At 39.5% G+C, this 27,528-nt stretch overlaps 1 protein-coding gene across 2 annotated transcripts in view; it reads left to right on the plus strand.

Moving 5' to 3' along the window:
* The window catches only part of LOC144192384 (MAM domain-containing glycosylphosphatidylinositol anchor protein 2), a 135,177-nt gene that overhangs the window by 40,030 nt on the left and 67,619 nt on the right, over positions 1–27,528 (plus strand). Inside the window, exons 4-10 of one of the 2 annotated variants that reach the window (XM_077711452.1) lie at positions 4,401–4,597; positions 5,401–5,533; positions 5,868–6,137; positions 10,880–10,971; positions 11,042–11,279; positions 20,815–21,135; positions 25,014–25,286. In XM_077711452.1, the coding sequence (XP_077567578.1) occupies positions 4,401–4,597; positions 5,401–5,533; positions 5,868–6,137; positions 10,880–10,971; positions 11,042–11,279; positions 20,815–21,135; positions 25,014–25,286 (1,524 nt within the window). The remainder of the gene's footprint in view (positions 1–4,400; positions 4,598–5,400; positions 5,534–5,867; positions 6,138–10,879; positions 10,972–11,041; positions 11,280–20,814; positions 21,136–25,013; positions 25,287–27,528) is intronic. The other variant, XM_077711453.1, reaches the window with a different exon arrangement.

Raw genomic sequence — 27,528 nt, forward strand, 5'->3', positions numbered from 1 at the left:
TTTGTTTGGATTGGAATGACTAGAAAATCATTGCTGACATTAAGGTCTTTGCCATTCTTTTGTTTTGAAAGGAAGGAGAAGTTGAGTATTGAGTTTTACTATTTGTAGTTCGTTAGTTATTGTCAAAAGTGCATATCATTTTGTAATGTATGTTTTTTTTTATTGGGTTTTGATAGGAATATAATATATATTTTAAGATTTAGGGGGTTAAATTTAATATTGCCTGGTACTAATTTACTTATAGACTTAGAAATAATCATTTCTTTCAATTATTTACCTTTTTTTGTTAGGTAACTTATCCAAAAGTGCATTTTTCTACCTTCTAATGACCTAAAATATGCTTTACATTTAAAGTGGAACCTGTTAGTGCTCATACCTTAACAAGATAACCTCCATTTTCATTAGAAAAGCAACAAAATATGAACATTCCCCTTTTATAGTGACTTGTGTGTGTATATTTGGATTTGTTTAGTTGCATTATGTCACATGCAGTTTGTGTTGTTTTTATGTTGTTGGCTTTTCTGTGGAGATGCATTAGAGAAGAGATGGGCAGAGACAGATACAAAGTGAATGGATGAACAAGACATTTCTTATCCTCAACACACACATAGACACACACATTATCACATACATGTATGCTTTACAGATGAAGGCCTAATTATTCCCTTATCTCCATCCTTTGCTTGTCACAAACACATAATTATAACTGTACTTAATATATATATATATTTGCTCCATGGGAGTAAACAACGAGTAGAATACCATGTAGGCCGCAACCCACCCCTCCCAAAATGTCCAGCCCCCTCCCCAATGCAACCCTACTTGATATATAATTACGAGCTAGTCATGCACTCTATACTGCATCGTAACTCCGTTTCTTAGCGGAGCAGTAATACACATTCATGCAGTTACGAGCCATAAAGCCTGGACCAATTAAAAGAGCATTAAAAGCGCGCCGCCTTTTGTTGGTCAACATAATCTACTTGATTGTGCACCCTAATGGAATAAAAGCACGTTTACCGGCTGATAGCAAAGTAGACTGCTGATGAGCATGCTGGGGTTCCAAGTAGAGGAAGTACTGCTTGATTTTTAGCACAATAAAGTACTTGATTTCTTCAAATAGCTGGAAGCGGGAGAGAGTTTACTCAGTTGAACCAAGAATTTATTAAAAATAAAAAGAGGAAGAGTGCTATTTTTGACTGATAGTATCTATACACTCTTATTCGAGTATTCTTATCTATGCTGAGGTCTATTTTAAGTTTGCTAAAAGTCTTTTGTGTTTTTTAGTTGGCCAAAGATGCAAACTGTACAGCTGTTTAAAGTTTGAATGGGACAAAGGTAGTATTTATTTTTAGTTTTAAGTGTATTTTGTCAAATACTTTGTTTGGAGGTCTGTGAAACATGTCGATTTGAAGTTGTCTTTTTTGTTGGTTGGTTATTTGATCTAGTTTTTGGTTCACTTTTTAACATTAGAGCAGTTCTATACAGCTATGAGACCATCTTTTTTCTTTTTTTTAACCATAGTCTATTCGATTTGGACTATTCACTACACAGAAACGACTACATTAGCAAAGGCCATCACCGATACAGGTGCTTGCATCTTAAATCCCTCGACAGCGATACTCTATCTGGTAGAGGCGGCCATATTTTGCCATCTGACGAGCCAGCGCCGCCCACTGCCCCTCGTCACCCCCCTCTGAGAGCCACATTGCCGGATATCTCTGTGGCACAGGTGGCGGCGTCATCATCAGAGCAGGGCCCATCTCTCACGCCGACGGTTACAAAACACATCCATCCGCAAATAGACGCGGTGAGCAGGAGGAGCGGGCTCTTGGCTAGATAGAGGTCAACGTTGCCGAGATAGAAAATTACCTGCTTGGATTCATGCCTTCCATCAATGCGCAAATGCAAGTTATAGATCACTAATAGTGCTTATTAGCCTCTTGACCAGTAAGGTTTTAATGCATCTCAGTGTGTCTGGATCACGTTTAAAATTGCAGACATATCATTTGATTTCTATACATTATGCACAAGGCGGTTCCAAGTCGTATGTCATGTTTAGTGTGTGTGGTCTTGTGTCATTTTGTCTAGACTAGTGGCGTGTTTATTAAAAGGATGACGAGTGCGCTTTTTTATGTATATTTTTTAATATTTTACAAGATGATTTTTTAACAAAAACACATTAAAAAATTACAATTGCTGATTTAAAAGGTGGAAAATCTGGGAAATTAATATACATCTATACTCTTCATTTTAATTTAATCCTAAAACAGAAAGTCAGCACTCATGATTTACTTTTCCGGGCCACACAAAATGATGTGGCGGGCCAGATTTGGCCCCCGGGCCGTCACTTTGACACTGTGTCTGAGACTAAAGTATGTTCAGATTAGTAAAATACCTTCTCCATCTGAATCATCATGGTTTTACACAAAGTTATGGTGCTTTATAAGGAAAAGTTCAAAATGATTATCGCTTTATCATGACACCATTCTGAGCAAAATGCCCTTGATTGACAGAACTCCATTGTATTCCCTTTTTCGGGTTTACAAAGAATGACATCAAAGCCAGGGATAAAGCAGGAAATATTGCGTGAGACGAACTCACCCGAGAGGCCTGGAAAGGGAGAGGAAGAAGAAGAGGGTCTGCTTTTGGCGTGCAGCTTATGTGCTGGTGGTGTACGCATTTACATGAAAGGGAGTTTTGATGTGATAATGAACCACCTTTCTTGAGTCCTTCATCCTGACTTGTCGAGCCTATTTGTCCAACAAATGTTTTCATAGGCTCATAAAGCTTGAAGAAAAAGTGCTATTTTACAAATGAAAGCCTCCTTTTTCTCATCGCACCATTAAAAGTGACATGGAAACGTTCCAATCCAGGCATGACTTTAAATTCTAATTGCAGTTATGCAGAGTTATATTCGAATAGGGGTGGAATTTTCTTTGAAACTCATCAACTTTTTAATCTGCCGCAAATATTTCCATATTTCAATATTTATCCCTGAAGGTTTAAGCATCTACTTCATCTTTAGCCCTGCATACTTTGCTCCCGGCCAACTAAGAGACAAAAACATGAGAAAGAAGAGAAAAAAAAAGGGCACAAGCCGCCTTCAAAAGAGAGTTATGTTATGCAACGATTCTCCAGTGGTAGGTCAAGACCTAAAATTGGGTTGTTGACCCATTCTGGGTAGGGTAAAATTTAAAAGCTATGCTTTTGCTCACATTAGTCAAGTTTATAGAGTAATAGGCTTTAATCACAAGAGTCTCAAAGGGCTCCATAGCTCGTAAAAATCAACAACATCCCTTTGGTCAAGTGGAAAAACACTCAATTGCACACTTTTATGCTTACCACATTGAAAGTGGGTGGAGCATGGCGTCATCGTTTTAAAGCTCATTTTGAGGATTTGCTATGAAAGAGTGGGAGATTATTAATTTTTATTCATGCAATTATCATACACCATAGTTATCTAATGTCTTTTGAGCATGTAATTATCTTTTATTAGACACGCCTCTTAATTCGTTCATTAGTTAATCATGGGTTTGAGTAGGATTAGGTCTACATATAGAGTATTTAGTGTGTTAAATAGCCACTTAGGATTGATATGAAGATAACAGGGACCCTAAGTTAGTTTATTTGTCAGGAACAATTGTTCCTTAACAAAATGTCTGAAGTGCTTTTATTTTCTGTTTATGTATCAGGAATGGTCATATGACATGAGATTTCTATCTGCATTGTGTAACTGGAAGCAGAACTGTCACTATGTACATCTTTATTACAAATTGCCTGAAGGAAACAGATGAGCAAAACAAAGACAGGCCAACTTCTTGGTAATGAATCGTTGTATTTACTTTAAGAGCTCCTGAGAAAGCCTGGAACGCAATTGTACCCCCCCCCCCCCCCACTTCTCTTTTCAACTCCCTCTTTTCCCCACATCTGCTAAAGGTAATTGCTCTTACCTGAGATTCCGTAATGGATCCTGGATGAAGTATTGACCATGGCTAGATTTTGATTAAGGGGCTGTGGGGGTAGAACATGCCTTTAATGAAACGTAGGAATCAGCATTCTTTGGGCGCAGGCATATGTTCATCCTCTCCCTTGTGATGCCTTCCCGACTCGACAAAGAAAAATGGACTTGAAAGGAGGAACCAGATAGGCACCGTAGATGGGTTTCTTTCAAAAGGTGGCGATTAGCATGCTAAAAGACTCAATGCCACCGCCTGCTAAGGTTATTACCTTCTCAGTGCATTCAATCAACCAAGAGTGCCTCTCAAGCTGGCCATTCAGTCGGAAATGAGCTAAATCATCGGAGGAATCAAATCTAACTTGTTCACATGGGGAAGTTTAGAGAAAATATAAACAAAGGCAGGGATTTATAAAGTGTTTGTGTCCTTTTCTGTTTGCAGATCTTGATAACCCTGTGGTGACGGTGCACCAGAGTATCGGGGAGGCTAAGGAGCAGTTCTACTACGAGCGAACGGTGTTCCTGCGATGCGTGGCTAACTCGAACCCGCCGGTGCGCTACAGTTGGCACCGTGGAAGGGAAGTGCTGACCCAGGGCTCTGACAAGGGCGTGGAGATTTACGAACCGTTTTTTACGCAGGTAAGAGAGATGAAGGGGGAAGCAAAAGATACAGTCTCACAATACTTTTAGGTTTCGGTCACAGATTGATAGTTTTATATTAAATACTCGGATATAATCCAGTTAAATGAAAAAATACGACAAACCTGCAATCCAAAAATGCGTAAAAAAAAAACTAAAGTGCTACTAAATTACAGTCATTGAACACATGTTATTAAGTGGATTTTTAGGCAAAAAAAATCATCTTTAGAGACCAAATGCAACCGAAAAAAATCCAAAATCAAAGGACGCATATATCAAGACATCACTGTAGTATTACCACTAAAATGTTTATAAAAAGATCAACAAAAGTGGTGATTTTCCGCTAATTAAAAGAGATATATTTTCCTCTGAGCTTTTGCAAAGCAGGCGAACAGAAGCCGTCTTTTGACTTCTGTTTTTTTTAATCCGCCCTCTCCCCCTCAAACTCAAAGTATCGAAGTCAGCTGGATCAAAGATTCACATCCTCATCACAGGCTTCCGACCAGGGGGGATAATGGTTGACAAGCCCGACACGCCGCTTCAGTAGAGGGGAACCCCTGCAGAGCCCATCAGTGTTGCTGGAAAATAGCGGCAGGGCCCATTATTGACTTCGAGAATCATCATGGCGTCCATATGGCGCGGTGTGACACATTCATTTGCCGCATCGTAGCCATAATACCGTTCCTCGTCTTCCCTTGCGCGGCCATGTGTAAATGTTCTTCCCTTTGACCTCATTTTTTGTCTGCACCCGTGTTCTGGCACAAATTTGCATACCGCTGTCGTTGTTGTCGTCTGAGCTGCAGGGGGAAACGAAGATCTTGAAGTTGAAGAACCTGCGGCCGCAAGACTACGCCAACTACAGCTGCGTGGCCTCCGTCAGGAACGTGTGCGGCATTCCCGATCAAAGCGTCATCTTCCGACTCACCAACAAGACGGGTACGATCCACAGGAATGGAATCAGCACCATGGACAGGGGCAACATCTACTCAGACTGGGCAGATGACCTCTGTCCATGGTGCTGAATGAGCAGTAAAACAATGATTTGGGGAAGCAATAATTTGGTTTATTTCCTATGTAATGCTGATTAATGAATGTTGTTTAATGTCGGCTGTTCTGCTGTCCATTGAAGAATCTGCCAGTATTGAATAGACAAAATTCCACAGAAAGGCTAAATTACACTAAATTAAAATAGATGCTAAGTAAATGACTAAAAAAACATATTTGGTTACATTATTATGTCACCAACATTCATAATCTCACCCTTTCACAGCCTCACCGTCCATCAAGCTGCTGGTGGAGGACCCCATCGTGGTGAACCCCGGCCAGACAGTCTCACTGGTCTGCATCACCACCGGCGGGGAGCCTCCTCCACTCCTCACGTGGCTCACCGCCAATGACAGCCTGCCACAGAGGAGCATGGTGAAGGGTGGCACGCTCACGCTGCCTGCCATCAGCTCAGACGAGGCGGGGGTCTATAGTTGTGTGGCAAGCAACAATGTGGGCAATCCAGCCAAGAAGTCCACCACTATCATCGTACGAGGTGAGTGGAAACCAATTTTATTTTTCCTGAGCATGTATCTTATCATGATTACAATTCCATGCCTTCAAAATGGTGTCACTTGGCCTGATATTGATAACCAAAAAAGATCTTTAAAAAGAAAAGACTCAATTTGTCAGATGGCTCTGTAAAAAGCAAGAAATTCTGTGTAATACGCTTTTATATCGGTTGCTATTAACACGACTGATGACTTAAAAGAGTCCCCAAGGTCCATCAAGCTGTGCATTAATCATTGAAATCCGCTCGAAAAACAACAACAACACTCTGGGAAAAAAAGCCACTTTGCATTTGCGCTTTCCCCCAAATCCGAGTTGAGCAGATTGGCTGACTTTCATGTTCCTGAACTTGCGCTTTTCCCTGCCGAGAACGCCGCTTTCATCTGCGAGATTACTTCATGGGGTCGCCTCGGTGCTAAAGCAAGCCCGCGCTCGGAAAGGCGTTTTATTTATGCAGCCGTAAAGTCTCTGGCAGCAGAATCAAATCATCCACCAATCACGTCTGATAGCGCAACCCCCCCGCCCCCCTCCCCAATCCAAAGCACCCCCCTCCCTCTGACAGATAACCCCTTCACTGTATTGTACCGCACGCCATATCACTGACGATTTTCGAGGCCGCCGGCTCATTCGTATTAGACAGAAGATGTCGGGCGTCACCGCGGGCAATCTTGGCCGTAAATATTCAATTGTTATTGTTGGGCTGCAGCACGCTATTGAACTCATACTGTATTCCCATCTTTCCTCTTGAATTCTTTATCAAATAAGGGATGTGTAGCGACTAGAATGTCCTTTTCCACATCATTAGGAATATTTTTTTAGCTCCATTCATCCACTTGAATGGAAAAACAAGTCCCTACAATAATAGGCTTCATGTTAATGACACTGTAGTGCACAAGTTGTAATTTTGCTGTTTGTAATGTTTGCGTATGTGTGTGAGAGGCTTTATCGAGGAACAAGCATAGCAATTTCCTAGTGCATCTTAATGGCTATTTAACCTTTTCCACTAGTGCACAATTTCTACTCTATTTGGTATGCGGTGGCGTTGAGCGTTCCAGAGGCGAAACGGCGTCTTGGTTTTATAATGTAAACAGTTAACTTGCAAATACGACACATGCGTGGGGGACAAATGGCAACACATACACACACAGTGATATCTAGCAAATGGGGAAATTGCCTTGAAAGGAAACAGGAGCTCCAAATTACATTTTGACAGGAACAAAGCTTCAATGATAAATCGCCAGACCTCAGTAATACAAGTATCAAAGAATTAACTCCATTTTGTTTTTCCATTAAGTTGGGATTCCTACATTGGAAGCAGTTAGACTCCAATATTTGCTACTCAAAATAAAGTGGTGTTTCCTAGCGGAATTTGACACCTTTTTTTTCCACCTTTCTAGGAAATGCGTTCAGGTTTTGTGATGTTCTTTTTAGATTGATTTGGAGGTCAGTCTCACAGTTCAGGGGTGGACGGTTCGATCCCAGGTGGGTCTTTATTGTGTGGAGTTTGAATGTTCTCCACTAGGCTGGTGTGGGTTTTTTTCTGGGTAATATGGTTGTCTCAAAAACATGCTTGGTAGGCTAGTTGAACACTTTAAATTCCCCCTATGTGAGTGTGAATGGTGGTCTTTCTCCTTGTGCCTAACAGCATTATTTTCGAAATATTAACAGAAGGGAATTCAGACTATATCTTCCATTATAGAAAGCAAAATTTGTCTTGACAATTAGTGTTCTTTTCAGTAGTATTGGGTTTGTGCTAATGGAAATGCTTGTATCATCTTTACAGCCTATTAAAAGCCCTCTGGTTGTCATTGAAGTGAAATATTTACACTGCCATTTCCCAATGTAGTACAATTTGGGCTCAATCCTTGGAGTATTTCCATTAAACCATGTTATTAGGACATCTGGGTTTTATATTTTTGACAAGTAAATCCTTTCTCATACGCATGATCTATCGTTTTTGCGTCATGTGACAAAAAAACGAGGCTACCGGCAAGCAAAATTGGACAGTGGCAGACTGTTGGGAAAGGCTGAGGCCCTGGAAGGCTGCGTGCTTGGTGGGACAGTATGGCCGAGAATGCTACCATCTGCTCGTGAGTGTGCGCTCGTGTTTGTCGAGGGCTTCTCAAGGACTTGTGGGCGGGAGTAACATGCTGAGAGGCTGCGGGGCGACACGTTATGCAAAGTATGCAACAACCCAAAAAAAAAATGTTGCAAATATGACAGAGCTGCGTGATGTTTTTTGACACATTTTAACACACATATACACGTTGCCTTGACTTTGTTGTTTGCAAACAAGATGAAGCTGATAACATGCAAGTAGTTTTTTAGGAGGAAAGGGAAGCCACAGTTGGCTCCTTCTCACAGTTTTTGTCACTTTTCATCTTTTAACGCCGCAAAAAAAGCCATTAAGGAGTCAATCCATTCAGAATCCTTTGGAGGATTTTGCAACAATAAGTCTGAAAGCGTAGTGTGAAATTCAAATCTGCTCTTGCCTGAGAACTTATGGAAATATTTGCACGCATTTCAATAATGAATAACACTTTTAATGCCAGGGCAAACTAATTATGGGTGACTGACATCCATCTGCGTGCACGTTTTTTTTTGTGGACTCCGTTACATAAACGCCATGCCTAAAGCTTGGAAGTTACGATCCCCGTCTTTCATCCTTCCGTTAGCTGCTTTGGCTTTCCGAAGCGTCGGCGTGCGTGCGTGCGGAGGGCGATAATGGCGAGATGAAAGGCGGGCGCACCTGGCCGCTGCCTGCCGACCCAGTTTGGAGTTTAACCTTGAAGAAGGAGGTGAGAGGGGACTTCCATCTGGTCTGTGAAGAGACTGGTCCAGCCTGGCATGCTGATAGTTTTTTTTTTCTTCACCCGGAAAGAGCTAAGCTGGCTGTGAAGACTGGCGGCGGCAAAGAGTGAGAAATGAGTTGCAGGGATAATGATTCATCTCGTTTGCGCAAAAAGCCAGTGGAATTCATTAGAGGCAGTGAAGGGAAAAACACATTGGACCGTCCTCTCTCATTTGCATGTGTACATATCAGCCATGCTATTGTGCTGTTGTGTGTGTCACAGCCAGGAAGTTGTGGTGCGATTTTGTGTCGTATGATGGTCCCCCGTGGTGCACTCACACGAGTCGCTGAAGCCTTTTCCGACCTTTTTGTGGGATGTTTTGATACCCGCCATTAGTACTCTCACATGCAAGTGCATGTGTGTTAGGACCTACCATATGCATGCATGTACATCTATGTGTATCTATCCATGTGCTTATGTATATGTATGTATACCTGTGATTATATATATATATATATATATATATATATATATATATATATATATATATATATATATATATATATATATATATATATATATATATATATATATATATATATATATATATATATATATATATATATATATATATATATATATATATATATATATATATATATATATATATATATATATATATATATATATATATATATATACATACATACATATATATTTCGGCAGCATTCTTATTTATTTATATATTTATTCATGTATTTATTTATTAACTTACTTATTAACTATCTATTCATGTCTAAAATGCCTTTCCTCCAATCCAATCCAAAAGTGGCAGAATATTTTTTGGAAATGGATCATGTATGAGTTATAATGGCAATTTGTGTTCCATCCAGTTGAATTTAACACTTGGTAAATGTCGCAATCTTGACCCAAGGGCTTTTTTTTGTTTGTGAAACTCAAGGCCACTTGCGTGGGCTGCAAAATAGATTGCATGTAGTGACTTTATGTTTTTAGGTAATATGAGAATGAAATCTAATTTATTTTGTCCTCAGTGAGAGATTAAGAGATTTTATTTCTTGGTTATTTTCATCAGATAATTTTTCCATTTATTAAGTAGTCTGTTTTTAATCATTTTTGTTTTGTTTGTTAATTAAGGGCAATAAAAATAAACTGAATGAAAAGAGAACTTTTATATTTTGATATATTACACATGTAATGGTTATTTTTTTATAATCAGACACAAAAACAGAAAAGCAACAATTATGAGTTAAACAACACTTATTCCAAGTACTTTAATTTGTGTGTTTTTTGTCATTGTCCTTTGTGTGTTTATATCGAACAAAATGTAATACTAAAAAATACATGTTGTTGTGGGAAATTTTATTACAACCATCAACCAGTTGCAGTATAAACTATCTCTGCAGCAAATGGGAAACTTTAGTTTTCCAAGCTGAGCCTTCATTAAAGATTTATTCCATTTTTGTCAGCCAGGAATTGATAATAAGATAAGGGCATGCAACCAAAACATGGAAGTCTGCAGAGGGAGCACTTTTTACCTGCTGGTGTTTTCTTTTTTAAAACACTTTGGCTTTTGGAGATTCCACATGAGCAGCGGCAAGCATTCTGGCAAAATTTGAAGCTCTTCCCACTTATCTCTCTTGTACAGACATGTCGTCGATTTTACAGCAAGGCCTGAACGCTATCCCATATTTTATACTTTGATTAAATGCCCGGAAAAGGAGATTGAATGGGAGGGGCAAAAAGCCAGTCAAAATCTGCATTATACATGTGAAGGAGTCACCTTCCAGTGACCCTGCAGACGAAGCTATGAAAATATGGACTTTGTATAAAGTATTCACTGGAATTGTATTACAATTTGATGAATGGTTCCTCAGGTTTGCTAGTCATGCTAATGATATTTTTTGTTCTTCTCTAGCGTTGAAAAAGGGTCGCTTTTGGATCACTCCAGATCCCTACCACAATGACGACAACATCCAGATCGGTCGTGAAGTCAAGATATCATGTCAGGTAAGATTGTGAAAAGGAAGGAGCAGGAAAAAAGATTTACAAGATGCATTAACTTCATCCGTCATTTCAGGTGGAAGCTACACCTCCAGAGGAACTCACCTTTAGCTGGTTGAAAAACGGTCGTGCATTGCGCAGCTCGGAACGCATGGTGATCACGCAGACGGACACGGACATCTCACCTGGCACCACCAACTTGGACATCATCGATCTTAAGTTCACCGATTTTGGCACATACACATGCGTGGCGGCATTGAAGGGGGGCGGCATCCCCGAGATCAGCATCGACGTCAACATCTCCTCCACTACTGGTGAGTCTCAGACACCGCAATACACCCAACCCAATTACAACCCTCATTCCTCAAAATATGCAAGTAATTGATGTCCCCACACGAAAATAATACTTGATTTAGAGGCCTAATTTGTTCAATGACCACATTTGTAACTCAAACCGGACCCAAGTCAAAGCATCATTGTTATTGTACTACAGAAGTAGTAGTGAGAAATTACATAGGTAAGGGTAATAACGTATGGGTATTAAAACAGTATGGGTATGGGTATTAAAACAGTATGGGTATGGGTATTAAAACAGTATGGGTATGGGTATTGGTATTAAAACAGTATGGGTATGGGTATTGGTATTAAAACAGTATATCTTACCAGTTCAAACTTTTAATATTGGCAGAATAAACCTTTTTTTAGGGGGCATCCCTTACTAGTTGAACGGACTTTGTAGATACCCTCATAATTAGTAGGCTTTTTGTTATCGCTCATATTTAATTTCATGAAAAGGCATAGTCACAATGACTTGATTTGTAGACTAAAAAGAACAATTTCCATCTCCATTCTGTTCTCTTCTAACTAAAACCTCCATTGTCCTTACATCTGATTGGCTGCTTTTCATCCACTGACGCGGCTATGTGACTAACTTTGTACTCGTGTCAATGACACATTAATCCACTTTGTACGGCGACAACCCGATGTCGTCTCTCTTAATCGTGATGGCTTTATTCTGTACAAAGCATTCTTTTTTTGACAGGAAGTTGTGAAAAAACAAATAATCAACTGTCAGCCATCTTTGTTGGCTTTTGTGTTAGGTTTTAGCCTCAGTCAATCACATCTCAGAGGGAGTTGCATAGAACAAAAGATGCTGATTTGCAGACCTCCTGCAGGCTTTCGCATTGTTGTTCAAAAGATCATCATTAGCATTAGCGCAATGATGTGGCAGGGACATTTGAGCAAGGCAGCAAGGATTAAGTTAAGGCAGACTGTGGAAGAAATGAGCTCGTACTCATGCCACATTAAAAAATTAATAAAAATGGATGGACTGACAGGTTTTTTTTTGGCAAACTTTGAATTTGCTTGCTTTTTGGTGACTCCCTGAGGAGTTTCTGTCATCTTTGGCGAGATGATTGATGATATTTAGAGCTACAAAATTATATAGCAGGGTAAGCAGGCTTAGGAACTTCATTGAGAGACATTTTGTTGACATTTTTCATTATTTGTTCAATGGCCAATGGGCATTTTTGATAGATAATTTGAGTTCACAAGGTCATGGAGCTGAAAAACAAACGAGAACAGGACTGTTATGTATATGTTGTGGTAGATATAAAAAATGAACCATGGAAATTCATGAAGAATAATTCAAATGCCGAAAGCCTTTGAGGTCCGGAGTTATTCATCTTTCCCAAGAAGGTTAAATTATCTGGAGTTCTAAGTGAATTTGGAAGAAAGAACAAGGAACATCATTTTTTTGAGGCATTTCAAATTATTTTCTCTATAACTAGTGAAAAAGAAACTCATCCATTTAGTTCAAGTGCCTCTGCTCTACAAATGCGGTGCAGAAGGAATTAAAATAAGATTTAAAATCCCATAGCATGCCCTCATAAAGGATAGATGGAGATGCATCAAGAGCAATTATGAAGAGTGAATTGCTTTAATGTCCCTATTTTATTGCCCTTCTTTGGTCATGTTGGGAAATGGCCCTCCTAAACTTTTTGTAAAGGGGGTAAATGCGTACAACATTCGTGTTCACATAGCAAGGAAGGACTCTGTTTGACATTTTTCTTCATTTTCCCAATGAATAATGCAGAAGGAGCTCGCTAAATAGGCTGAGTGGGGAATCAGAACAGGGTCTTAAGTCCATGCCTTGACTGCATAAAGACTTCCTTTTTCTCTTTTTAACTGCATATTGTTATAAGCATTGCAGTCATAATTTAGAGGAAATTGGACCCATGCACGACTATATGAGTAAGGTTTGGTTCTTTTGCATTTTCGTGCTTGCATTTCGACTATTTTACTATTTTTTTTACGCTCAATAAGCACAATGCCACATCTCGGGCACACCGACATGAAAGCGGCACGTCGACCTTGGCGGCATAATTATTTTTAGATAATCCTTTGATAATCCCCCTGCTCCAGAACAGCGGGATCAATCGTACCTGCCAAGAAGAAGAAGAAGTTTCCTCATTATCTTTTAAGTAGTGCAGTCTGTGGGTTGCAAATAATGACTGAGCGTGTTGTCATCAAGTGGAATGAAAGGCTTAGATATTGCGTGTGAAGACTTACTACCAGGAAGTTAGCATTCCAGTAGACTCATTTAGTGTCAGGAAGTCCCTTGACTTGAAATGATCGCCAATGGATGTAAACAAATCTATTAAAGGAGGTTTTTTAGTAGATTTTGACAGCGCTTTTTAAGTGTAATCTTGATTTTAGTACTACATTTTTTAGCTTTTGAATTTACAACATGATGCAAAGCTATTCACATGTTGAGAAATCGGATTTTCTGTAATGTGGCGATGACATATTTCTAGTAGAATGCTACAAATAACTGAGAATATTTCCAGATTTACTACAGGTTGTCTCTCTATGCACAGTATGTATTTTAAAATGGATATTTTTGGGTGAAAGCAGTGAACTCTATTCCTGAAAATCCATAATTGGGGATATAAGTGGGTGATCAAAATGTATAGAATAGCATAAACAAATTCCCTCGATTGTCAGTGGAGGTATTAGTAAGTATTATCGGTACAAATCCAATCTTAGCACACCTCAGACATAGGGATAATCTAATAGGATCATCTTTTCAAACATAGAACAGCAGCCCGTTTGACATCCTCGTTCGAGAAGGAGAAAAAACTGTTGTTTGTGTATATTGGCCCTAAGGATAATTTGTATTCCGGTAGATCAGGGGTTGAGAACCTTTTTGAAAGAGCCATAAACTATTCTTATTTTCTAAAGTTATTTCTAAAGAACCATTCTCAGAATTTAAAAGTAAAACTATATGAAAATGTGATTTTTTTTTAAACATTTTTGGTAATTTCAGCACTTTTTAATCATAACAAGTCTCTGAGCTCACTAGTGATTTCCATATTTTACGTCATAGGTTAGTGGAGAGCCATATAGATCCATGGAAAGAGTCACATATGGCTCTCGGGCCATACGTTCCCTACCCCTGCAATAGATCCATCTAAGTGGGTTCCTAACTGTGGTTGGTTGTTTATATTCTGGAAGCAACTCCATGTATTTGTTAAGCTTCTTTTTGGCTCTAATGGCATTGATACTGAGGGTTTTATTGTTCCATGGTAGGAGTAGGAGTCAGAAATAGACCAAAAAAAATCCTAGCTAGGCAGTTTTCATCGCCCACTGCCCAGAAGGTGCCTCCTCTCACTTTTGTAAACCATAAAGCTTTTCCTCCCGCAGCGGGAAAGCCCAAACTGCAATTAGGCTTCTTAATAAATGCATTAAAAGAAGATTACGCTGCAGGTCAGTCTGGGCTTGGAAAAAAATATCTTATAACCGCCTCTCATTTCTCCATGTTTGCACATATAGAAAGATGAGAACTTTTTTTGATGCACAGATTTTATCCCACTAATATTTGCAAGTAATACACACTCATTACAGGCTTTTCCCCCCCTCTATGACCGCTAGATAATGCTTATTTATGAGAAGGAATCAGGGCAAGGACCTCCCTGCTGGATGCTGTCAGGATTATAAGATAGAGGGACAGCCGAAAAGGACTTACAAGTGCCAGTGTTTAAAAAAAAAAAAAATCCTTAAATGTCCCATAAACTTTTCACCGGAAGAAGCCTAGTTAATCCTCTCATTAGCTGTTGTGTAAGGATTATTGTTCAATTACTCTCCGTTTTATGAAATATTGTTTGTCTTTGAGTAGGACACAGCTCAGAGATAAAACCCGTAATGGCATGTCAAGTTAGTAAAGACAGACTTTTTGACATTTTAACATCGCAATCAAAAATTCCGACTCTGACCAGGCTGGAAAACGAGAATCCTATTCATTACACTCCCGATGGGAACAATGCGGTGACTGTCATTAGGCCGTTCTCTTCATTAAAATTAGCATAAGAGATCTGCAGCTCGTCACCAGTCTGATGAATGATTGCAATCCACATAAGATGAGTTGAAGGTCACCTCACCCCAAAAACTTTAGCTTCTAAGTCTCTCCATAAGTATCCCCCTCCCTGCACACCTGATCTCACAAAACCACCCTGCCCGCATATCAATCACCCAAATTAGATGTGCAGAATTGAGAAAATCAATTAAGTGCGCATTCTGATTAAACGATGAGCTTCTCGGTTAATGAACGCAATAAGAAAGTACTCCTTGATTAATAGTGGAAGGAATTAAGCAGGTTATGATCAGTGTTATGCTATCTACTTGGAAAATTTAGGTCAGGTATAAGATTTTAAATGTAGCATCACTACACCGTGACCGGACATTTGGTCGCTGGTCAAATGTACTTAGATATTAAACAGTACTTAGATATTCATCAGTACTTAGATATTAAATAGTACTCAGATTTTAAACAGTACTTAGATATTAAACAGTACTTAGATATTAAACAGTACTTAGATATTAAACAGTACTTGGATATTAAACAGTACTTGGATATTAAACAGTACTTAGATATTAAACTGTACTTAGATAATAAACAGTCCTTAGATATTAAACTCTCTGTTTTAGATATTAAACTCTCTCTCATTAATATAATTTTGATTAAACTCTGTCACCATTTGACCGGCGACCAAAAGGGACCAAAAGACCGGCGACCAAACGTCCTTGCACCCACTACACAAAATAAAATAAATGAAAGTAGGCTTCTTTATAGTAATTTTCTTACTAGGCAAAAGTCTCTAATAAGTGAACCAAAGAGGACCCTGAGGGTTGGAAGAAAAGTGGCGAGCATCTGTCCCGCAGCTGGCTTCCTCCGCCTTCCCGGGAAAAAGCCGCCACGTGACAGCCGGCGCGAGATGCCACATGTTGAACACGCGTGTGACAACCTGGCAGCTTTGTTCCTAGCCCGGAGTGTCGTTTTAGTGCCACAACCACCTGCAGTTGTGCGTTATACAGGCGGAGACGGCTGTATGCAAGCTCATGGGGGAAATCACCCGCCTCTCCTGCTGCGGGATAGCTGACAGGAAAACATGAATAAGAAACGGGCTTCCTTCCTCGTTAACCGCTGTCGATAGCCCCCTCAGCAATGCGCCTCGCCCTCCAGATGAGACGCTCGCTGCGTGAAAAAAAAACAACAACAACAAAGGAAGTAGAATGCCGCATTCAAAGTTAACGTCGGCATTATCATAACCTCAAAATTTCCCGTGGTTTCTACGCGGGAAAGAGTTTGCGGGCAAAAGAAGTTAATGCATCCATGGCCCTAACTTGGCCTCATAGTGAGAAAGGGACTCCCTGAATGTAGATAAATCCGTTTTTTCACAAAAGGAGAACTAGTTTGGAGGCAAAATAGGCTGCAGTAGTGCGTGTAATAAACCGAAATTTGTGTCTTGATATGTGCATACCGCTACAGATGGCCACTTTGTGAAGTCTGTGTGCATGTGACATACTCACTGTCAACAAGAATTGATCAAGCAACTGGCTTTGCTGAATAAACAACCTGCTGCGGCACGTGACATAATCACAAATTAGCACATCGATACGTGCCGAAAGCTGCAACTTTTCCATCTTGAGAAAGGAACTGACTAAATCAGGGGTGTCATACTCGGGTTGGTTCACGGGCCGCTTTAACGTCAACTTGATTTCCCGTTTTAGATATAATATTTAGATTTTTTTTAAATAAATGGATTAAAAGAACTGGACTGATTTAAAAGGGGGAAAATGAGGAAATATAATATGCATTTATACTCTACCGCCACTTTAACACGTGGACTAAATCTTACTTACGAACTAGAGACTACATCCACTTGGTAAAAAGCTAAACAAATTTGTACCTAAACTGGCTGTAGTACCTTCTCATCACATATTCTCAATGCAGTGCAGAGAACTAGGACGTTATGTTGCCATAGAGACGAGTAGTGATGTCACAACTCAAGTAATGGGGGTGGCGGAATGCCGAATTCCATGTCCAGCTCTTTATGGTTCTGATCACTTTGTACGAACAGTGCAAGCGTCACTGCCAAATACTCAACCACACGCACACCAACACACAAACATACGCACTGTTTCCAGGCAACTCGTGTGGACTGGATGGAAACATGCAGCCGGAGTTGGCCGTAATTGGCCAGCTAATCTGTGCTGAGAGGTCTGGTGTAATGATGGCCGTCCGTCTGGTCCCTTGCCATTAATAGCTGTAACCTTGATGCAATTGTTAACCAATTGACTGCTGGGAATATATAAGGAGAATCAGTTTGAGAGTTGATGATGGTTAGTGAAGAATAGCACTTTTGGAAATGTATTCTTTAGTTTGTACTGCTATCTAATGTTCCCTCTAGTTTTTCATTGGTCTGGGCAGAAAGACTATGGGCACACCAGTATTACACCTGCCATAAGCAGGTGCATGACAATGTTCCCCCTATTTTTTTATGTAAATAAGAGTGGACAGAGCTACTGCCACTGCTGCATAAATGGCGCCATCATGGGGAAAGGACTAAAAAATAAATGAATAAGTAAATATAAAGTTTGGATTTTATTTACTGCACTACCATATGATTGCTGCTATGCAAAGAAGACAAAGGTAGTGCGCAATTAGAGGGAACATTGCTGCTGTCATTGGCCAGTTTGACAGAATGTATAAAGTGAAAGGTCTTGCGCCTGCTGGTGGCGTTCCTCTGAGAGTTTTTGTGCATCAATCCATTGTTTTCCCAACACGCTTGGCTTTGGTTCAATGTTGACAGAGTGAGTGTCAGTATGCTGACCGTCAACATGCGGCAGACGGCCAGATTTTGTCGCTATCTGCTAGAAGACCATGAATTGGAGAGCTTTCTCGAAACAGGTACTTCGCTTAGCTGCTGGGTGTTGGCGTTTTGCGTTTTTTTATTTATTTATTTGGTCTCAACATTTTTCACCGAGGGCTCAAAGTGTCGACACAAGTGGCTGAAATGAGTTCCCTCCGGCGGCTGCATTTGAATTTTCTTCTTTTTATCACCGACAACTGCTCACTTATAATCATTCCCTGGCACTCTTGTTGCCGTGGCTACCGTTCACATACAGCATATTTGCCTTTTCCAACTGTCTTCCAAATGTCAACGGTATTCGTCATCCTTTCGCCAGCCACCCTCGAGGCTCGCCGCTCAAAATGAAGATTAGAATTAACATCACCACCACGGCATTGGCGGGTAGTGTTTTAATTGCAAGATTTGACGGCAAGTGGCACGCTGGACTAGTGATGAACATGTCTGCCTTGGAGTTATGAAGATCTGTATTTAAATCTTAAGTTTCTATGTGATGTTGCATGCTTTATGGGTACTCTCATTCTAATGTTTGTTGTCCCAAGGCTGGAAAATGGCTGCTATATAGTTGGAACAATGTGTTTGTGGGTTAGAAAACAAAACAATGGTAAAATAGGAACAATGATTGGTGTTGGTGTGTCTGAATCACAATCCAAATGTTCTTGGCTACTTCTAATATTCTAAAATGATGCATTTTTGGTTATATTGGGCATTATTTCCTTCTAAATGTGGTCTTTCATGGTGTCTTTGACAAGGTTGACATGGTTGTTGTTTATCATGGATGCCAGAAAGCTCCCTCCCAGTCCGTCACAATAAGTACTTTATTTTTCTTATGGTCTGTCAATGCTGTCTATAGAAGAAGCTGATAGCTTTTAAGCAGGTTTTTGGTTGGAAGATTTGACTCATCTTGGAGGATAGTCAAGAAATTCTTATACAAATATGGGTGAAAAGATCCTGTTATTTTGAAAAGACCTTGCGGGCATTCTTCTTAAATTAAACACATGGTTATTTTAGAAATATTGCAGGATGTGTGTGATCCTGTGAAGAAAAAAAAACTTCAAAGTTTTATCACACAGTAGTACTAGAAATTGCTAGTTTTGTTTGCATTGATCTTTCCCATCTATAAAGTGACCACCATGGTAAATATTGCAATAAATAGTGACCAGTCCAGGCTGTATAAGTACTAATGAATCCCCTTTTTATACACTGTAGAGAAAATGGTGCAATGAATTTCATGGCTGTTCTGTTACTGGAGCATCAAGGCTCTTGTTTCTTATTTTTCCTTTTCACTATTCTTTTTTTTTTTTTTTTTGCTCCAACTCTGAATTTCTGCCGATTTCATCACAGTGCAATGTTCCACGCCAGATCGACTGTCATGCAGCCAGCCTGACTTGTTTGGGCAGCAATGGCACCCATCCGAGAATCATCGGGGACGACGTGTGACACGGTTTCATCAGCGTTGGGGACACTTTCACTTCTCCTCTGGCTGGCTGTAAACTATTTTGGGAGGCGCACTTGTAAAATAGGCTTGGAGTCTGCTTGTTGGTTTGAAGTGGGAAAACGTGCAACACACAAACAACACACACAGCGCTGCAGGAGCCAATGCTATTTGCCAGGTTTGCTAATTAAACAAATTAATTTGGCTAGGCATGTGTGATGAGGAAGCCGACTACCCAAATGCAACCTGCTGCCTTCCTTTTTACACACATGCAAACACGCTGTAATCAACTATAATGAACACTAGGAAAGATGTCTTTTTTTACGCGTAATGTATTATACAAGCTTTTTTTAACATAGCCATCTATGGAAAAACACACTAGTACAAAAATAGAGATTAGGCCTGTCATAATAATTGCTGTATTGACTGTATTGCTAAATACATCATTAGATATTTTATATAGAGACTTATTATTGAGTATATATAAAATGGCCAACTGTTTTCCAGGACTTCTATGGTCATCAACATTTATTTGTGTAGACTTGCTGTCTATGGGTTGGAGGATAATGAAGTACAATAATGTACTGTGTATTATGGTGTTTCGATCTGGTTTGGTATTAGTAGGTTGATAGCGTTTTTTTCTTGTTATGACCTTCATGTTTTTTATGTGGTGATTAATTTATAGTATAGGTTAATATTATGCTGCAGAAAATAATGACAGGCAGAGAAGAGGTGTTTTTCAAGGTTTTTTGTTGTTGTCGTCGTTGTTGTTGTTTGTCGGTGTATTGGATTGGATTAGATTGGATAACTTTATCAGGAAAAGTATTGCATATGTCTGACACAATGAGACACTGCACACTTAGTATCAATTTTGCTTAGAAATGTTACATAGAGCAGATGAATGGAAAGTTGTTGGACTAAGAAAATCTTGGTTTGGAAGTTTTTGGTGGGTTTGTATAGCACATTTAAAATATTTTATGCTTAGATTACTTACTAACTCATTAATTGACTAACAAATGTGTGTTTTGAAACCCATACTAGTGGCTTTAGACAAGTATGGTACAGCATTAGGATATTTGGGGTTGTTATTGATTTGTCAGCGCTTTATGTTTGCTTCCATGAGTTCCAGCCCTTCCCCAACCGCATCCCCCTCATTCGACCGCCAGCGTGTACCCCGTCTGCTGACTTTCTAGAGCCCCATATCAGTCCCTCCTCTGTTTTTCTCTTTCTTAGTTCCCCCCAACCTGACAGTCCCCCGGGGAAAATCCCCCCTGGTGGCCCGTGAGGGCGAAACGGTGGAGCTGGAGTGCCTTGTTTCAGGGAAGCCCAAACCTATCATCCTATGGTCGCGGTCCGACAAGGAGGCTCCCATGCCCGATGGTACCATGCAGATGGAGAGCTACGACGGGGCGCTCCGTATCGTCAACGTGACCCGAGAAATGACCGGATCGTACCGATGCCAGACCAGCCAATACAACGGATTCAACGTAAAGCCCCGCGAGGCCGTGGTGGAGCTCATCGTACAATGTAAGTGCCATTTAAGTACTCCTTACCAGCGACCAATCAATCACGCTTTAGCTACCCTGAGACTATATTTGTAGCCATTATTTTTCATGTTAAAACCATCATTCAAAATGTGATCTTGCACCCTCTACGATACATTCTAGATCCATCAATGATAACAAATTGTGGTGTCCGGGTGTCGCTAGTATGCGACATCCAAAGGATTTCCTAACTTGTAATTAACATGTAGCTAATTTATTCCCACCAGCCTTCATTTGTGATTCATGTATGGAAATTACAACGGCATATTTTCTAATGATGAACGTATGAGGGTTCAAAGCAGCATCACTCATTCAAGTGCCAAGAAGAATATAAAAAGGAGGGTGATAGGTGAAATTGATGCAGTATAATTATACTGCAGTCTTTCACTTTTGTAGAACACCTGCTTTTCATTTTGCTTCTCAAGTGAAAAAAGGGTCTTCTCAAGCTTTTCCCTTTTGTTGTTTGTTAGTAGTGCACCTGTTTCCCAATGATAGCTTTAATACGATGTGTTTTTCTTAGCATCCTGGTGTGTTTTACAGGTTGCTTTCTCATTTTTGAACTATTCTCATATTTTACTTTCAAATTGAAGGTACTACACATTAACTTACGCACATTGAATATCGATATTTCTGGAACTGGAAGGCTTGTCTTTTACAGGAGCTCATTTATGAACAACAATAGTTATTATCGTGAAGTTATATAAAAAAAAAACAGGCAACAACAAGAACAAAGCGTTCTTTAAAGATAAAAAAAAACATGTCGCAAGCAACCTTTAAAATTTGCAAATTGCAAAGCAGCCGAGTTGTTTACTCTCATATGATATGAAATTATAGCATCATTTACCATTCCACTTGAGCCCCATTTTGTGACTGTGAGCTTTGAAATATGTAGCATGTTTTATTTAAGAATATCTGACTTCATATGAAGATGACATCTTTTAAGATGTATATCATTAGAAGAGAACTTTTTGACACAAAATCGATGCCTTTATATTTTTCTTTAACAAGTTCACATACCAGTATCTTACATTGTATAGGGTCGCCATCTTTACAAACCATTAATACTATAGTTGTTGATTTTTTAGTGGTAGGTAACACCCAAGATTGTATTTGTGCTTGGGTGTTATTAAAAAATGTTTTTGCTTCATCGTGAAATTTGAACATACATAATGAAGCTTCCCTTTCATTGTCTTTTTTTTGCTATGGCATTCACGTTTCATCTAGCCACGTAAAGGGAATTAATTAGATTTTGACGAGCTTTGAAAAAGCCAGTGTGGGTGTTATTTCTTTTATGATTACCACAGTTGTGACAACGGCCTATTAAAGGTCAGCATAAAGTAGAATCTACAACAAAAAGAATAAAGACAACCCCAACTTTTAAGAGAAAAAACATTAATTCCTCAACCAAAATATCAAATGCTTACGTGCTATTTAAACTCAACGTATAAAATGTTAAGCAGCCGAGTCGTAAGAAGAACATTTTGGAAGTTAAGTGTCGCCATTTGCCGAGCAGCGGGAGGCTGAGCAGAATTACAGCACGCATGGCATTTGTCTGACGGCCCCGTAATTAAACTCAACCAAAAAAAAAAAAAAAAACTAAATAACATCTCAGAAGCCCGCAAGGTTTTTTGGAGTTCTTTGGCTTTTATGATGTTGTTTTCTTTCAGTGTTATTTCTATGGAGGTCTCACAAATGTCAATGTGACTTGTTGATTTCGACAAATACAATAGTCTTTGGATTTGGAAATTATTTAGAAAGGATTTAGGAACAGGATTTCATGTGCCAGTCAATTAATTAAACCATATTTTAACCAGAATTTAAGTAAAAAAAACAGAGATCAAGGCCTTAGCATGTCAAAAAACCCGTATTAATGATTGCAATTGCCCTTATTAAGCGATACAAAAAATAATACAAATGCAAAGTGGGACATATCTACTCACATAGGGCGGGCACACTTAAAAGTCTGAAATTTTCTACAAAATGTACAGTGTGCTTCATCAGTATGCACTAAATTCAAGATTCTGTTGATGTTTGGGAACATTGCTTGCTGACACGCTATATTTATATAGTGAGAAGGCAGACCTGTGAATGGGGAATGCACATGATAATATTAGTATTGTAGTTATAGCAATATAAACATTGTAAGAACTAAAAGCTTACAGAAAAGGTTAGATCAACACAGTAGAATATGCCAAAAATTAAATTAGGAATAAATGGAATTATGACATGTTGCAAATTTTGATAAAAACTGTTTAAAGAGAAAAATGAGTGTCTTTTTAGGTAGAAAAAAATCTGATGTTACATTATGCCGCACATTTGCCCCCGCTTCAATGCTAATTTCATCAATTTCATGCATTGATTTTAGATATATACTCAGCTCATTCAAGAATAAGAATATTTGTGTGCATTTATTGTTGAATGTCATCCAATGTCTTAAGGTAAAAAGGACGATCGTTGATGCAAGCTCCATAGGCTTCAAAAGATTACTTTGCATTGAAATAAAGTGCGCTTTCACGCACTGACCTTCTTCAAAGCGCCGCACCTAATGAAGAGCGTTATTAATCAATCATCCCGCCATCTGCAGCCCAGCCGTAATGGCCGCCATCAAAGCGAGGGAGCTTACGCGTGGCTCGCTTTGAGCGTGAAATGAAGACGAGGAAATTTGCTTTATCTGGGCAATCCAGCCCTTGCGTTTGTAGTCCCTCCCCTCCTACATACCTAGCCTGACTTTTTTCCGCTTTCTTCCCCTTCTTCTTCTGGGCGTGTAAGCACATGCCAATCCCTTTCCTCGTCTTGGTTTTCCAAAGCGTGAGTTAATCGAAGTGGCGAGGTAGCGTCCTTAAAAGAGCATTAGTGACGCGAGCGAGAGTCAACAGCTTTGATATGTAAAAAATTCTTTAAAAAGTAATAACAAAAACAAGTTTTTTTGTATTTTTTTAAAGCCGCATCCTTCTTGTATGGACAGCTGGCGGCATTAGGAAAAAAAAACGTCCACGGTTCGCTAATAGAATTGTAAAAATCCCAAGCTGTGACGCCCCTAATGTTCTCAGGGAAACCGGCTTGGCACGGTCCAAGGGAAGAAGACGTACTATCGACTGTTCTCCTGTCCTAGAAACCGCCGCTCTACTTCAGCCTTGATGCAGGAGAATTCGCTTTATCCCGGCCTCCCTTCTGTTCCCCGTCACAGCGGGAGCCGGCGTCCTCGCCGTCTGTCGAAAAAAGAAAAAAAATGCTTCCCAAACAAAGTCTAAACAGCACCTGAGCAAACTCTCCGTAAAGAATTTCCCACTGAGATGTGTTGCTAACTAGAGCGGGAGCTTTCGAAAGAGACCATATTTGGACATCATAGTGGAAGTTTCAAAATAAGAGAAGTTGCGTCCTTTTGAGGTCATGCTTACGTAAGGAAGAGTCTTCCATGGTCCTTCTGTGGTGGAGTGAAAACGTACTTAGTACAATTTAGTTGGGTGCCACTCAGCTGGGAGGCTGTGACTCACCACTAAAACCAGCTAGTAATGGAGATGATGATGATGATGATGATTATGATGATGAAAATGAGGAACTCCACATGAGAATATGCAGACTATACCAGAAATAAACTGTATTGTATGCAGGCCGCCACTTTGACAGGTGACATATAGCATAAAATGTGAATTCATCATGATTCTAATCACGTTTCATTGGCGTATATATTTATCCTAAAACATTTATGGTGTTATTTTTAAATGTCAATTAAGTGAGGAAGGCTTAGTAATGCCATTGTGATACTCAAACAACGTGCTGCTTATGTTCTAAATCAGCCATGTGCACCTTCTCATTTTAGACTGTTTTCAATGGATTTCTGTTTGTCTCTTTTTTTAATAGACCCCCCTACGGTAGAGCCTGTACACATGGAGCTACGCCAGGGTCTTGGTCGCCCCGTGGTGATGACGTGCCGGGTGTTGCGGGCGCACCCGTCGCGGGTCCTCCGCTTCGAGTGGCTATTGTCCAACCGACTGCTGCACGCCGGCGCTTTCGATACCCAGCGGGACGACACCGAGTATATCATCCGTAGCCTGAACCGGGACGGATGGGGGGAGTACACCTGCAATGTCATCAACGAAGCCGGAGCGGGAAAATGCACCTTTCATGTCACAGGTGAGTCACTTAACTTTGCAGTAACCACATTGTGACATTCATTTTAATTTATTTAAACATATATACTCATGAAAAATACAGTTTTTGTACACACTCATCATGTAAACAGTATATTAAATCAATTTCTGACAAAATTAACCATAAAATTCCAAATTTATATATTGCAACTCTATCCCCTACTCCCAAAAATAATATTGTTTTCATATTTTTTTTTATTTTTGGCGATAAAATGGCTAAAATTGTCTTGTAAGATTAAATATTTTTTAAAAAATGTATATTTTCTCTGGCAAAAACGTAAATTCTGCAAAAAAAGGTCAAACAACACCAAATCATGAGGCTTGCTTCTAAATAAATCCATCAGATTTGACTTCTCTTAACAAGAACAACATCCACCAGTGTGTATGTCCATCTCCCCCGTCCAAACTTGTAATTATCTTGTTGGCTGGGAATTTTAGGGGGAAGGGACAGCATAAATTGTCAGCCCGCATTCAAACCACTCCGGCGCCACTGCAGTCTCATCCAAAGATTGACAATTCAATTGAAAGAAGCGCCAAGGAAAGGAATAAGAAAAGTCCATCCCAATTGGAGACGTCGCTCAATCTATTGCGACCTTTGACTGCTTCACATTTTTTTTCCCTTCTCTTCGTCAAAAAACTGTAAGCGTCTATCTACTTGGTGACGGCTGACGCCATGAAATTAATTTGAAAAACCCTTTCAATCCAACAGTCACACAAAAGATTTAAGTTACCAATAGAAATCTGCCATGCAGTTCTATAAATGTTGGTGAAATTGGAGTTTAGGATTATTTCATACCTGTCCACCTCAGCCAATTTCTCCTTCTTATTGATGATTGCTATTCCCTTTAATAAGCGACATCTACCCCCCAAAAAATAAATATTATTCTCATTTTACCATGTAAAATGATGCAGAATGGCTGACTTATGATGAGTCTGAAACTACTTTTCTGCTTTTAATGATAATAGGACGTGTATCCCATAATTTGTGTACTTTAGAGTACCCCTAATAATACTTCACTGCCCAAATTTCACAAAAAGTCAGGAAAAAAAACATGTATGTCTTAATATGAGATGGTTACACGTAAAAAATGTCTTTATTAACCTAATAAACACACATCAATATGGTAAATTGCGTCTTAAAGCGTCTTAAAGTCTAAAAGTTGTGGGTATAAATCATTTCCATTTTTGGGCCAAATATACGGACAGCAAGGCACGAAAAAAATGATGGGAAAATAGTAGTAGCCTTTACACGAAAGGTAAAAAAGTAAAAAAGGAAAAATTTGTAGGTCCGCTACACCTAAATGTATTATCTGTCAAGGCCAGTCATAAAGAATAGTGACATGGTAAAAGATAGCAACATTCTGCCTTGTATGATGTGATATTGTTCCTAACACTAAAGGGGGGAAATGACTGGTTTTCTAGGCAATATTTAGACTAAAAAATGCTTTTACCTACCATTCAAAACATAAATATCTCTTATGTACTTCAAACTGTGTTTATTTTTTGCTACTGCATAGCATGGCAAGAGGTCAACAAAGTTGTGAAATTTCATCTTCTAGTCAAAAGTTATTTTTACTATCTTACAAAACCTTATAAAACTACTATTTCAAATCCTCAATGTATCCACCTTATAAAACATTTCCAAAGAAAACTCCATAATTTGAAAGGAAAGGTGAAGGGAACACGTAACTGTTGTTGTTACTACTACCATTATTACTTTTCTATCTCAGTGCTATTTGTACAGAGAAAGCTACATGAACAAATACTTGTTTTTTTCATGTTGTATGAAAAAAGGCTTGTTAGTATCTCTGCAGGAAGCAAAATGTCGGGTGAACACCCATCCTGTGCTTTTAATTAATTCCTTGCCGTACCTGTTAAATTGCTGTTTATAATTGTAACACTTCCCCATTGCGTGTGGCACAAACGCCAGCAAAGCAGGTATATCTACGGCACCCCGTCCCTCACAGCCAATTGTGTTTTCCGCCTTCTGTCTCCCCCCCCATGCCTCCCTTTCGTCATCCATTCCCCCACCATCCCGCCCAGCGTTCCACATTCCCGCCATCTGGGCTCGCCGAGCTTGCCAAAGGTAAATGAGGGCCAACGGGAAGGTTCTCTCGGTAAAGAAAAAAATAATAATTTGACTCCGAGTCACTCCATGTCATCCGTGAAATGCGCCGTGACACGTTCATTTATTTCTCCCTCCTTTTCTTTCAAAAGATTTTTAT

This window comes from Stigmatopora nigra, unplaced genomic scaffold (genome assembly GCF_051989575.1).
Source record: "Stigmatopora nigra isolate UIUO_SnigA unplaced genomic scaffold, RoL_Snig_1.1 HiC_scaffold_26, whole genome shotgun sequence".
NCBI classification, from domain to species: Eukaryota; Metazoa; Chordata; class Actinopteri; order Syngnathiformes; family Syngnathidae; genus Stigmatopora; species Stigmatopora nigra.